The 15,878-nt window shown below is 37.3% G+C and overlaps 1 protein-coding gene across 1 annotated transcript in view; it reads right to left on the minus strand.

Annotated features, from left to right (window-relative positions):
- Positions 1-12,503, minus strand: part of LOC143246922 (junctophilin-3-like) — a 66,979-nt gene extending 54,476 nt beyond the window's left edge. The window contains exon 1 of the mRNA XM_076494194.1: positions 11,769-12,503. Within this exon, the coding sequence (XP_076350309.1) occupies positions 11,769-12,180 (412 nt within the window). The 5' untranslated portion in view covers positions 12,181-12,503. The remainder of the gene's footprint in view (positions 1-11,768) is intronic.
- Between the last annotated feature and the right edge of the window lie 3,375 nt (positions 12,504-15,878).

Genomic DNA, 15,878 nt, shown 5'->3' on the forward strand with positions numbered 1-15,878 from the left:
TACAGACTTGTCTTTATTTTAATACTTTGTTCAAACGACGTTTGTTTCAGTTATTTTCGAGAGAAAGTGAGTAGGTCCAGCTTCACTAATAAAACAACAGAAAACTGTATGGACGCAGAACAACGTGACGCTATGTTAAATTAATGTTGTGACCAGAGCTGATATGATCGTAGTACTGCTTTTCGAGGAAGTAGATGGTACCGAAACAGTGATAGCGAAATGCATACATGCAATGCTGTAAAGAGAACAACTGGCATATACGTATGTACATTTATCACTATGGCAACCAAAGAATTGTTTGAGTTACCAAATTAAAAATTTAAACACTAATGAATATTTTGAATTCCAAACTTATTTGGTGTGGCAACCATTACAAGTATCCGAGAAAGAAACTAACGCATTGTTGTAGTTCAAACAAAATTGAAAAACACATTGTGCACATTTGTAGTATTTTATATTCGAATTGGCGAAGCTTAACGGTTAGCGGGCCAGGACTTTATAATCCAGGGTTAATGCTAGCAAAAGGCGCTCCGCACTTTGGGGCCATGGGTTCTTTCCAAGAATGATAAAACAAATACAACAGTTCGTCCAGACAAGAGTAGCTCTAGAGCAGTACCGTCCTCTAGAGGGCGTTTCTAAAATCTAGGAGGGGGATACGTTGCCCTGAATAACGTTTTTTTGTTCTAATCTTGTTTCCTCTTTTCCCCTCTGCGTTCATTCACCTGATGAACTGGTTCTTTGGTGTTTCTGTGTTGTACCCCCCACTTTAGATTCCTGGTATCAGACAACACCGGGACCTAGTAAATATTGTACCCAACTGTTGATTGGAAAATCCAAGGTTGGAGCCATAATATTCCGTTGAGCATGCCTCACACTTTTAGCCGGGAGAGGGCGTTATAAATTTGACCTTTAACCCCATTATACATTTAAGAGTAGTCGCGTATAAAGAGGGCAATGTACTGGCAAAAGTCCTCCATGGTGTAAATATGTCCATCAGTTGTACTGACAAAAGTCCTCCAAGGTAAATATGTCTCTCAGGGGTAGTGAAAAAGGTTTTCATGGTAAATATGTCCATCAGGGGTAATGACAAAAGTCTTCCAGAATACTGAGAAAAACTACAAGAAATCTAGTAGACTTTCCACTCGTATCGTTAACCATAAACCAAGGAGGTTATCACGTGTGTAAATGAAATACTTTCATCTAAAAGGGCTGGATGTGGCCCAATAATTAACTACCCGAAATGTGAATCAGAGGATTCCTGATTCGATTTCGCTTACCTCAAAATTGCGCTCCTCTATTTGAAACCGTTAATTTACTATAAAAGCAACGGTCGAACTCATTATTTAATCTAAGAGGAATAGTCCAAGAGTTGGACTATTTTTTTTCTTTTATCGGTTCAACATTAGCGGCAACTATGCGAAGATAGCCCTTGCGTAACCTCACGCGAAAATTCTAAAGCAAAGACACGACTCGTGTAATGGTTCAAGCACCATATTGTTTAGGCTTAGCATAGTCTGCGACAATTGGCGGCAGAATTGAGGTTCCCATAGTAACGCTTGTTGTTGCCACATGAAAGCAACATTCGCATGACCTATTTTATTGTATACTAACATTCAGGTAAAAGGAAGAACCTAAGTGTTAGGATGAAAACTGAAATATCCAGAATCTTAACATAGAATATTTTATTTTTCTATGACTCCAGAATACGACGTTGCCTGCTAGGCTAAAATCAGTATATCCTGTATTTTATTAATGTTTTTCTGTTTATTTCAAACCACCAGGGGAATGTTCATTGTTAAATTTATTTTAAAATGCAGTAAATAAACATAAAGTTCTTTATAACCAAAGCACGATATTTCCATGTTGTCGCTAAAAAGAATCACATGTCCTTCACGAACAAACATGTTATTATCTCAGTAAGTCATCCAGTAGCTCAGCGATAAGAGTATCTGAACAAACAAACACCACATTAAAGGTATATTCCATTGATGGTGTTTTCATTTAAATCAAAATACATAACGGTTTGTTTGTTTTTAAATTTCGCGCAAATCTACACGAGTGCTGTCCGCGCTAGCCGTACCTAATTTTGCAGTGTAAGACTAGGTGGAAGACAGCTAGTTATCACCACCCACCGCCAACTCTTGGGCTACTCTTGTATAACGAATAGTGGGATTGACCATCACATTATAACGCCCTCACGGCTGAAAGGGCGAGCATGGTTGGTGTGACGGGGATTCGAACCCGCGACCCTCACATTACGAGTCGAGCGCCTTAACCACCTGGTCATGCCGGGCATGCATAATAGATAACGAATATTTGTATCAGCGCAAAACTACAGAGGGATACAAGATCCCGATAAAACATGCTCCAGAATATAACCATATCCATTCAGTTTGGTTTATTGTTAAGCACGAAGTTACATAATCTTTGCCTGCCGTGAATATCGAATCCAGCTTTTTAATTAAAGAAGCCCTTAAACCTGTCGCTGAGCCACAAGTATTGGGGAAGAGTAGCCACATCACGCTGACCTTTATTGGGTTATTTGTGGACATCAAACCAGCGAAAACTAAGAAAAAAGAAATTCTGCCCGTTTCACAGATAGTCTGGTGGGTGAGTGTTTTGTTATAGGAAAGCCAGATCGTACTATCTGAGAAGTCCACCGAGAGGAATCGAACCCCTGATTTTAGCGTTACAAGTACATAGACTTACCGCTGTGCTAGCGGAGGACTGCAGTTAGTATCAAGTAAACGCTTTTGATTCCAAAAGACAAATAAAATTGTTTAGTTAGGATTTGGTGATGACTTTAAACTAACGCCTTCAGTACTTCGACTTAACCAGTCTTATTAAGAAGAGTACATCGATGTTTTAAGTTGTTCTCTATGACACTCGGAAGTTTTTTTTAAAAAGTGAACTAATTTATGTAGCAATTTCAAAAAAAGCATAGATATTTACATAAAACCTATAGGTTTAAAATGAGTCGTAGAAGGTTCAAGGAGCACTGAACCTTGCTTAACATTGGGGTGTCACGATTTCGGTGTGATGGTGAAAAATTTGCTTGTTTGCAGTTTTGCGGAATACTACACGAGGGCTGTCTGCGCTAGCCGTCCCTAATTTAGCAAAGTGTAAAACTAGAGGGAAGGTAGCTACTCATTTTCTGACGAATAGTGGGATTGAACGTCTCGTTCAATGCAGAAAGGGCGGGTATGTTTGGTAATTCGAACTCACGACTCTCAGATTTCGAGTCAAGTACCCTAACCACCTGGCCATGCTCGGCCCTAATGGTAAACATAATACAGCACTCGAAGCCGAACTCGTGATGATACGTGTGGAAGTACACCTCATCAAAGGTGAAAATAGAATAGCGGACAGTGATGGTATAATATAAAGGACATACTGAAACGTATCACGAGCCAGCGTAAAACATATGATATACCAGTCATACAAAATACCCCATCAGATGAGGTCTATCTGACGTTTAGAACAGTAAAATTTTGAGTATGACATGTGTGCAATGTAAGTGCAATGAACAAATTTTATTGGTTTATCTAATTGAAAGTAAGCAGTTGAACGTCATTATAAATAAGTTGTAACACAAACTTACAACAAAGTGGTTCACACTATAGAGAACAGAATGTTAACAGTGTTGGATGTATTAAAGATGTCAGAATGTTAATAGTGTTGGATGTATTAAAGATGTCAGAATGTTAACAGTGTTGGATGTATTAAAGATGTCAGAATGTTAACAGTGTTGGATGTATTAAAGATGTCAGAATGTTAACAGTGTTGGTTGTATTAAAGATGTCAGAATGGTGACAGTTTTGGATGTATTAAAGATGTCAGAATGCCAACAGTATTGGATGTATTAAAGATGTCAGAATGGTAACAGTATTGGATGTATTAAAGATGTCAGAATGTTAATAGTGCTGGATGTATTAAAGATGTCAGAACGTTAATAGTGTTGGATGTATTAAAGATGTCAGAACGTTAATAGTGTTGGATGTAATAAAGATGTCAGAATGTTAATAGTGTTGGATGTATTAAAGATGTCAGAATGTTAATAGTGTTGGATGTATTAAAGATGTCAGAATGTTAATAGTGTTGGATGTATTAAAGATGTCAGAACGTTAATAGTCTTTGGATGTATTAAAGATGTCAGAATGTTAACAGTATTGGATGTATTAAAGATGTCAGAATGTTAACAGTTTTGGATGTATTAAAGATGTCAGAATGGTAACAGTGTTGGATGTATTAAAGATGTCAGAATGGTAACAGTGTTGGTTGTGTTAAAGATGTCAGAATGGTAACAGTGTTGGTTGTGTTAAAGATGTCAGAATGGCAACAGTGTTGGTTGTGTTAAAGATGTCAGAATGGTAACAGTGTTGGATGTATTAAAGATGTCAGAATGGTAACAGTGTTGGTTGTGTTAAAGATGTCAGAATGGTGATAGTTTTGGATGCATTAAAGATGTCAGAATGTTAACAGTTTTGGATGTATTAAAGATGTCAGAACGTTAACAGTATTGGATGTATTAAAGATGTCAGAATATTAACAGCCTTTGGATGTATTAAAGATGTCAGAATGGCAACAGTGTTGGATGTATTAAAGATGTCAGAATGGTAACAGTGTTGGATGTATTAAAGATGTCAGAATGGCAACAGTGTTGGATGTATTAAAGATGTCAGAACGGTAACAGTGTTGGATGTATTAAAGATGTCAGAACGTTAACAGTGCTGGATGTATTAAAGATGTCAGAACGTTAACAGTGTTGGATGTATTAAAGATGTCAGAATGGTAACAGTGTTGGATGTATTAAAGATGTCAGAATGTTAACAGTGTTGGATGTATTAAAGATGTCAGAATGTTAACAGTTTTGGATGTATTAAAGATGTCAGAATGTTAACAGTTTTGGATGTATTAAAGGTGTCAGAATGTTAACAGTTTTGGATGTATTAAAGATGTCAGAATGTTAACAGTTTTGGATGTATTAAAGATGTCAGAATGTTAACAGTTTGGATGTATTAAAGATGTCAGAATGTTAACAGTTTTGGATGTATTAAAGATGTCAGAATGGTGACAGTGTTGGATGTATTAAAGATGTCAGAATGGTGACAGTGTTGGATCCATTAAAGATGTCAGAATGTTAACAGTGTTGGATGTATTAAAGATGTCAGAATGTTAACAGTTTTGGATGTATTAAAGATGTCAGAATGTTAACAGTTTTGGATGTATTAAAGATGTCAGAATGTTAACAGTTTTGGATGTATTAAAGGTGTCAGAATGTTAACAGTTTTGGATGTATTAAAGATGTCAGAATGTTAACAGTTTTGGATGTATTAAAGATGTCAGAATGGTGACAGTGTTGGATTTATTAAAGATGTCAGAATGGTGACAGTGTTGGATCTATTAAAGATGTCAGAATGTTAACAGTGTTGGATGTATTAAAGATGTCAGAATGTTAACAGTGTTGGATGTATTAAAGATGTCAGAATGTTAACAGTGTTGGATGTATTAAAGATGTCAGAATGTTAACAGTATTGGATGTGTTAAAGATATAAAATGTAACAGTTTTGGATGTATTAAAGATGTCCTAGGCCTTATTGCGTCGAATTGTAAAGTGTAACCTCTCGTTTCACAGACTATGATGAGGCAGTATTATCTCTTGTAAAGTGTATATCCAAGTCTGTACACCTGGAAATTCTATACAGAAAGACAGCGATGTTTGGTTATCCATTCTCTAGGGAGAGATGCTACCGTTTACTGTGTGTATGGAACAAAGACAACATCAAATTGCTCAAGAACAAAGACAAAAGTCTAAAGACTGAAGCCACTACAATACCAACGTTAAATGGAAAGCTTGGAGACGCTAACAGCACAAAACCCTTGAAATTTGAAGATACACAACTTGTTTTAGAACACTGACTATGAACACAAAATATTTATACACGTATCCTTTGTTTGAATGGAAGCTTCATGTTAAACTTTACGGGGCCCGGCGTGGCCCAGCGTGTTAAGGCGTGCGACTCGTAATCTGAGGGTCGCGGGTTCGCATCCCCGTCGCGCCAAATATGCTCGCCCTTTCAGCTGTGGAGGCGTTATAATGTGATGGTCAATCCCACTATTCGTTGTCATTATTTGTCAACAAGCTAATAATGATTAGGATGAATCAGTAAAAATAGACCCATAAGCCAGCTACTGTGTCATCGACGTCTCAACAGTCTGATATTGATTGTGATGAGTTAATAAAAATAAAGTCATAAGCCACCTTGTGTGTCATACACGTGTCAACGGAACAATATTAATTAAGATGAGTCAATAAAAATAGAGCCATAAACCAGCATCTGTGTCATACACGTGTCAACAGGCTAATATTGATTAGGATGAGTTAATAAAAATAGACCCATAAGCCAGCTTATGTGTTATTCAAAGAACAAGTTATGACCAAAAGCTCCAAATCGCGATTTTCAGTAATGGCAAGTCAACCGCTAGGCCACACCTGGCTCCCGTAAAGTTTGTTTTTTGTTTGTTTTTTGAATTTCGCACAAAGCTACACGAGAGCTATCTGTGCTAGCCGTCCCTAATTTAGCGGTGTAAGATTAGAGGGAAGGCAGCTAGTCATCACCACCCACCGCCAACTCTTGGGCTACTTTTACCAACGAATAGTGGGATTGACCATCACATTATAACGCCTCCACGGTTGAAAGGTCGAGCATATTAGGTGCAACTGGTATTCGAACCCGCGACTCTCAGATTACAAGTCGAGTGCCTGAACCATTTGGCCATGCCATTTTGGTCATAGAGTGCATTACAAGAGTGACAGTAAAATTCTCATATTTGATTACAGTAGTCCAAGAATTGGCGCATAATGTTGTTGTTAAAGTAATTACATCTTTCTTAGCACCACAAACATGCAAAAATAAATCTTGTTAGATAACAAGAAACCTGGTTTCTCATGGTTTCAGGTTAGTTTAATAAATGTTTATGGTGATAAATAGGAAGAAATTAGATCATAATGCACGAAAAACTTGGTTGACACGTGTATAACACAAAAGCTGGCTTATGGGTCAATTTTTATTGACTCATCCTAATCAGTATTAGCCTGTTGAGACGTGTATAACAGAAGCTGGCTTATGGGTCTATTTTTATTAACTCACCCTAATCAATATTAGCCTGTTGACACGTGTATGACACAGAAGCTGGTTTATGGGTCTATTTTTATTGTCTCATCTTAATCAATATTAGTCTGTTGACACATGTATGACACAGAAGCTGGCTTATGGGTCTATTTTCATTGTCTCATCTTAATCAATATTAGTCTGTTGACACATGTATGACACAGAAGCTGGCTTATGGGTCTATTTTATTAACTCATCCTAATCAATATCAGCGTATTAACACGTGTATGACACAGAAGCTGATTTATTGGTCTATTTTATTAACTCATCCTGATCAATATTAGTCTCTTGACACGTGTACGACACAGAAGCTGGTTTATTGGTCTATTTTTATTAACTCATCCTGATCAATATTAGTCTGTTGACACGTGTACGACACAGAAGCTGGTTTATTGGTCTATTTTTATTAACTCACCCTAATCAATATTAGTCTGTTGACACATGTATGACACAGAAGCTGGTTTATTGGTCTATTTTTATTAACTCATCCTGATCAATATTAGTCTCTTGACACGTGTACGACACAGAAGCTGGTTTATTGGTCTATTTTTATTAACTCATCCTGATCAATATTAGTCTGTTGAGACGTGTATGACACAGAAGGTGGCTTATGTTGTTATTTGGATTAACTCACCCTAATCAATATTAGCTTATTAATACGTTTTTAGACTACTTCGTCTTTGTCCTGTGCGAAAGTTTAGTAACCACAAAGAAGCGCTCCCTAACGTCACTTTTGTTGTAAAAATTGTTAAATGCGCGACATATTCTTGCTCTTGGCACTTTCTCAATAATAAAGGTTACAAAATGTACTGAGATTGTTAACCCCGGTTTTAAAAAAAGAAATGTTCCAGGAGCCTGGCTTGGCTTGGTGGGTTAGGGCGCTAAACTCGTAAACTGCGGGTTGCGGGATCGAACCATCTACAAAAGATTCTCACGACTGATCATGAGGATGTTATAATCTGACAATCAATCCCACTGTTCATTGGTAAATAATTGACATAAAGTTAGCAGTTGATGGTTTTAATACTTAGTAGCTTCTTTCATTCTTGCTTGTCACTTCAAAATTAAGGACAGCTCGTGCAGACAGCCCTCGAGTAGCTTTGCGCAAATTTTAACAAACCAGACATAATAACTATATTGTTAATAGTTCTTAAAACCATCTAGAGATGGAGCACATCTTGAGTTACTAATTATTACATAAATATAGGAATTGAGAAAAAAAATTCATATTATTTTTATGTATCCTTTTGTTGGTGTCTCTGGGAAAAACAAACTTTTCTCACGATCTATTCTAAGCTCATTTAAATAGTCCAGGTGTTGTTGTTAAATTTGTTTTATTTGAGTATACGATAACTAAGATTGTTCGACATTGGAAAATACTAGACTTTCTTAAATTGTGCACGATATACAATGCAAAGAAAATCAGGTGGCGCTGTAGAATCTGATGTCAACAGTAATAATAAAAAAGAAGAGAATTTTAAACAGTGAAGTTAAGCCTAAATTAAGTGATCATAAACATGTTATGTACAGCGGCGTGAAGCTGTATTGGTTCGGCGAATAAATACAGTCACGTTGTCAACTGTAATCTAGTTGTTATAAGTTACATAACACTGGTTAAGGCCCGGCATGGCCAAGTGTGTTAAGGCGTGGGATTCGTAATCTGAGGGGCGCGGGTTCGCATCTCCGTCGCGCCAAACATGCTCGCCCTTTAGCCGTGGGGGCGTTATATTGTGACGGTTAATCCCACTATTCGTTGGTAAAGAGTTACCCACGAGTTGGCGGTGGGTGGTGATGACTAGCTGCTTTCCCTCTAGTCTTACACTGCTAAATTAGGGCGGCTAGCACAGATAGCTCTCAGGTAGCTTTTGCGAAATTCGAAACAAACAAACAAACAGTGGTTAAAGACAGTCGCATTATCAACTGTTATCGAAGAACCAGAATGTGGCATATTTAGCTATTATGTATTCTTTGTTGACCTGGAGATGATTTCAGAAGGTCAAAACATTACTTTATAGTTTATTTTAATAAAGGTTTTGACACCCTTACCAGCCGTCTTGAGATTTTTTCTTCAAGTGGGTTTCTCGTCATCGCGTGTTATTTATTCGTTTGTGATAAACAAGAATGAACCAAAACAACTACGCCCCATCTCCCAAGTGTCCCCCGCTGTGACAGCGGTAAGTCTACAGATTTAGAAATATAAAATCAGGGGTTCGATTCCCCTCGATGGACACTGCAGAATGCCTGATGTGGCTTCGCTATAAGAAAAATACACATGCGTATTTCGTGTAAACGACATGTTCGTTTCTTAAGCATAAAACTAAAAAATAAGTTCTCTGTGCTCAGGACATCGTGAGTATCGAAACTTGAATTTTAAATGGTAAAAGCCATTAGACTTTCTGCTGGTCCACCGAAGGAATAAACGATACGAAACAAATGTTTACATTTTCTGCTTAGGTCCAACACGTAACTTCTACATTCCCAGTATCCATTATAAGAAAAAAAATTAAATAAGGAAATACAACCACACAGTGTTCAACATTTTGTAGCCCAACCCAAACATTTTTCATTGACACGTCAGTAGACTCCCACGTGTACACCTTTAGTAACTCTCGTCACTCATATTCGATTTCCGTTCACGTTTGCTGTAACATGTAAAGAGTTACAGTGGCGATGGCGTCTGTTATCCTAGTCTTAACTCTGTGACGTTAACTGTAAGTGTGCGGTATACGATATCCTTAATATACCCCATACTCTTGCACGGTTGCCATCTTGCCGGATTACGCTACTTACTGATATTGAAAAGTGAATGGTTATATTTCTTAAGTTATTTAATTGTTAAGTTTTAAGATAGAAAATATAATTTTAAACCAACTTGTACTCTACATATTTGCTGCTTACAAAATTAGGTGACTTACGTTATATTTTCCAAATAACCGTATCCATAGAAGCTTAATACGTATTGCATTTGTGTCGCTTATGGGGATAAACGAAGTGGACCCTTCTTTTTTTTTATGTAGAAACATTGACTTTACTGGCATGTTTTAAGGTGACTCTAATCCATGAGAATTTCAGTTGTTTTCGTCAGTTGAAAGTGTACACGTGTTTCGTGCATGCTAAAAATAGAAGCACATCCGCCTTTTTATGGCTCTTGATAGCTCAGTAAACAGTGGCACATTCAATCAAACAACCACCAAATATCGTAAGCGAAACGCTGATATGAAACTGTTGGATTACTTTAAGCCTCATATCTTATTAGACAGTGGCACATTCAATCAAACAGCCACCAATGATTGTCAGCGAAACGTTGATACAAAACGTTTGATTTTTCGAAGGTCAGGTAGGTCGTGTAACAGTTGTGCTGCAAAATTCCTGTCATGCTACACATCTTTATTACGGTTACCATGGCAACGTGTTACACATTATTACACATCATGATACGGTTACCACGCTACTAGTTATACATTTTCGCTCGTTGTTATACAGTTACTAAGGCCTACAAACTACACGTTATTACACATCATGATACGGCTACTTCATCTTGTGATACACGGTTATCATAGTAACATAACGCATAATTGGCATGTTTCAACTCTACCCAGTTTTATTACTGTTTTCATGATTCATGTGTAGCGCCTGTTAACTATTTTATCATCCTGTTAACAATGTAATATTTACGAATCTTTTATCACCCACACATACTTCTAAGTAAAAAAGAACTATGGTAAGAATCACGTGTATTCCAACAGTAAGGATCACGTGTCTTCTAACAGTAAGGATCACGTGTCTTCCAACAGTAAGGATCACGTGCCTTCTAACAGTAAGCATCTCGTGTCTTCCAACAGTAAGGATCACGTGTCCTCCAACAGTGAGCATCTCGTCTTCCAACAGTAAGGATCACGTGCCTTCCAACAGTAAAGACCACGTGCATTCCAACAATAAGCATCTCGTGTCTTCCAACAGTAAGGATCACGTGTCCTCCAACAGTAAGCATCACTTGTCCTCCAACAGTGAGTATCTCGTGTTTTCCAACATTAAGGATCACGTGCCTTCTAACAGTAAAGACCACGTGTTTTCTAACAGTAAGCATCACGTGTCCTCTAACAGTAAAGACCACGTGTCTTCCAACAGTAAGGATCACGTGTATTCCAACATTAAGGACCACGTGTATTCTAACAGTAATTAATGATAATATAGAATAAGAAACAAAAGTTTAACAGTAAGGTTGAACTATGATAAAAATATTTGTAATTTTGTCATCATAAAACAGTTAATTTTGACTGGGTTTTTCTCCTTGAGTTTTCATCATACTATCGCGTTTATTAGAATGAACTAAGTGGTTAGCTCGAAAAATGTGTATAGAAAACATGATATTATTGTATATAATTGGAACTAAAGCCATAATGTTAAAGTACCAGAATACCATCAATGTTTGTTTTCTAGAAGATAAAACTCTGAACATTTTGATGGGAAGTGAAATCCTGCAAAAAAAAATCTCAACAACCGAAGTTTAACTTGCAGAAACAGCTAAAACAACAAAACAGTTTCTGTTGCATTTTGTTTAACGGTAGTAAGAAGTTAGACATGTTTATGGTTTACCTCCATCAGCGTATGTCTCTGAACCGTATCCATCCTGGAGACCAACAGCCCAGGTACCTTCGTACTTGGCTCCAGATGGGAGTGACTGTCGAACCCCATATCGGCCCTTCAGTCCTTGTGTCCACTCTCCGCGGTAAACCCAACGACCCCGGGTTTCTGTCCCTAGTCCGTGGCGCTTACCATTTTGCCATTGACCTTCATAGGTGCTTCCACTGGGCCAAATATACACTCCGGACACTTCAAATCCGAAATGCCACGACCCGCTGTACTCGCCTTGGCCCCTGGGGCCGGTGCACACACCATGTCCATGTGCTTTCCCGTCTTCCCAACCCCCACAATATGTGCCTCCGTCGTCAAAGTCGAAACGACCGCCTGTCGTGGTGTTGCGCTGTTGCACGTGCGGTGCTGTCATTGGTGCGGCTGGAAAGTGAATACACCATGGACTCGAAAGTACGAATGTGTTTAAAAATATAATTATACTTGAGAAAACAGATGGTCTTTATCTGCTCGAGACGATCGTGGTCTCAGTTATCAGTAATAGCTGTAAAACACTTGGTTTCGATATTGGACTTCGAACTGCGTCGGTCGTTCAGAATAATGTTCGTTAAGCCTAACGCCCTGTGATTAACGACATGAAAGTATACATGTGTGTATGTATTCATATACACGACTCACACAACACTGCTCACCAACCGTCTCCACACTCCTTTTGACATAGTATCTACAGCCACAGTGAGATGCGCATGCGCCGATTGCTCCGTCTTGAGAAACGAGTGTTTTAATAGCCGACTGAACTGTTTGCGCGACTTGGTCTTGTAGTGACGTCACGAGGGGATCAGTTAGAATAACATTGAGAGTCCCGGTGACGTCACCGGAACTGCTCATGGTAACAGAACCTCAGCAATGTTTGTTGTGTGCAATTTAAGATCGTAACAGAGAATTGTCTTAACACAGCAACTCCTGTTCGACTCGGACGGGAAAGGTACCCAGAATTTGACTTTCAGGGGCGCTGTTGACAGGACAGTGACGTGACTGCCCCTCATATAGGCTTGTAAAAGGAATGAGTTTATCAGGGTCGCTCAAGTAACAGTAAATCATATGAATGTTAAGCCTGTTTTACATAATAATAATGTGGATTGCAGCTTCTTTTAACGCTAACATTATGGGCTAGTTCTTTTTTACATACCGGATACAATTCGTTAGAGAATATCCATTCTACATTTTGAATCTCGTAAATGTCATAATATCGATATTGTTAAGAGACAATGAAAGACATATTAATATAAAAATGGTCGGTTAGCGATAATTTGACTTACAATGCTAAAATTATTAGTGGGCTGATCCCCCTACGGGCTCACAGCACAGAGAGCCAACTGTGTAACATCGCATTTTAAGAACGGCAAATATAAAAAAGATATTTTATTTATTTTAAAACGGGTTTACTTTAATTTAATTAGCACGTAATTACAGATTATTATATAAGAATGTTTCAATGAGTCCGATGCGCAACGCCCTCTGAGTGTTGGCTTTCCTTCTCAGTGTTATGACGTATTTCCTGGTTGTTAAGCCAGGCGATGTTCTCCTTGGTCAGGTTATACCCGTACATGGTTGTTAATACTTGTGGAACAGTATGCCACGTGACCCGCGCTGTCACGTAGCGCGTCCTTGTGTGGATAACACAGTATATACATATATATATAACGTAAACACTTGACATCAAACTGTAAACTTGTATAATTAACCAGCGTTACAAAGTAAAAATATAAATGAATGATAATAGCGTGTAATAAACATCGTAAGTAAAATGGACGTTTCGCTTTAGTTACGCCATAAATATTAAAAACAGAATGAATATTTATACATATATATTATTATTATTAAATATAATGTAAGGTGATAGTGGTTCATATTTCTTGGCACTTGTGTGTAATGTTAAATTAATAAAATAACACGTAACGTTAAAGTAGGTACACAGTTAAAAAATTTAATTAACGTCACTATGTGGCCAACAAAAAGTTGAATCCGTGTGTTTCGACGTTGCATGTTATCTTCAGAAGCGAGTTACGAGACAAATTCGTTTTTTATTAACACATTTTGGGCGAAATAGACCATATGATCCGTGCACAGGTTTACAATTCCCGAGTTAACACTTTAACGAAAATCTCTTCACATTTTTATATAAATATTCACCGGTCCTTCATCTCTATTTATTAAAACATGATATTTTTATGTTTAATCACTTCCAAGGTATATTATGAGTTCAATTTTCATGTACACGTTCTACTGCGGTTAAATTTTCGAATGTCTTTATTTCTTATGTATTTTTGTTCCATTTTAAATTAAACTTAATTTATATAAATATTTTCACATTCAATTTCAATTTTATTAACTTTTCATATTTTTTTCCCTATTAACTGTACATTTTATTTTGTATTACCTAAATATCCCTTTAACTTATTAATCGGTTTAAATACAAGATAAAATATTTATTGTCTTGTATTTAAACCGATTCTAAACACTGTACAAAAAATATTAGTTAAACCTGGAGCATGAGAGAAAATTAAAATTTCTTTTCTAATTTTTGTTCATAACTAAATATTTCGATCGATGTTCGATATATTAGTGACTTTCTTAACAGCTCCATCTACAATATTATCAGGTTGAATCCTCTTACAATTGCTACAAATTTCATTAATAATAAGTTGTTTTTTTACGTTTTCGAGGTTAGTACACATCTTTAAAATTCTGTGAACGTGAGTGTAAAACCCACATATCTTTTGTGACCTAGTATGACATGTTTCTTAGTGTGGAGACACAAGGACAGGAAAGGGTTTCCTATAAATAGATGTTTCTAGATTACAGTGTAAATTCTTTTTTACTAATACATCTAGGAAATTCAAGCTAATATTTTTTCTCAATTTCATATCGTTAAATAGAGATAAAGGCCCGGTGAATATTTATATAAAAATGTGCGGAAACTTTCGTTAAAGTGTTAACTCGGGAATTGTAAACTTGTGCACGGATCATATGGTCTATTTAGCCCAAAATGTGCAAATAAAAAAAGGAATTCGTCTCGTAACTCGCTTCTGAAGATAGCATGCAACGTCGAAACACATGGATTCAACTTTTTGTTGGTCACATAGTGACGTTCATTAAATTTTTAAAAAATTCTATACCTACTTTAACGTTACGTGTTATTTATTATTTTGATGGCCGAATTAATTTAAAGGTGATAATTTGTCAAAATACAGAAAAACATGACATTCATGATGTTGGTTTGTTTAGTTTTTGAATTTCGCGCAAAGCTTCACCAGGGCTATTTGCGCTAGCCGTCCCTAATTTAACAGTGTAATTCTAGATGGAAGGCAGCTAGTCATCACCACCCACCACCAATTCTTGGGCTACTCTTGACCGTCACATTATAACGCCTCACGGTTGAAAGGGCGAGTATGTTTGGTGCGACGAGGATTCGAACCCGCGACCTTCAGATTACGAGTCAAACGCCTTAACCCACGTGTCCATGCTGGGCCTTTCATGTTGAAAAAATACGTAGGTTCAAAAGGTATTGATAGAAAAGAATAAACACCCTATAACCCGAAAGGTCCACTTTTTATAATTGCTCGGGTTATGGTTTTTTTATTCATTTTTGTCAAGGATCACAAAATGTGAAAGAAAAAAGTTATTGAGTTAATTAATGATAAAAAAGAGAAAGTTTATGTTTTGTTTGTAATTAAAATCATTTTAAAATAATACTTCTTCCAGTGGCTCAGCGGTGAACTTCAACTATGTAACATTAAAATTCGTGGTTCGATTCATGTGATGGATACAGCAGCGATAGCCTGGTGCTTAACAATAAATAACCATCTATCTCCATCCACCGGCATGGCCAGTTGGGTTAAGGCGCTCGACTCGTAATCTGAGAGTCGCGGGTTCGAATTCCGGTCGCATTAAATATGCTCGTCCTTTTAGTCGTGGGGGCGTTATAATGTGAGAGTCAATTCCACTATTCGTTACTAAAAGAGTAGCCCAAGAGTTGGCGATGGGTGGCGACGACTAGCTGCCTTCCCTCTAGTCTTACCCTGCCAAATTAGGGACGGCTAACGCGGATAG

The sequence above is a fragment of the Tachypleus tridentatus genome, chromosome 3 (assembly GCF_004210375.1).
Source record: "Tachypleus tridentatus isolate NWPU-2018 chromosome 3, ASM421037v1, whole genome shotgun sequence".
Taxonomy (NCBI): domain Eukaryota; kingdom Metazoa; phylum Arthropoda; class Merostomata; order Xiphosura; family Limulidae; genus Tachypleus; species Tachypleus tridentatus.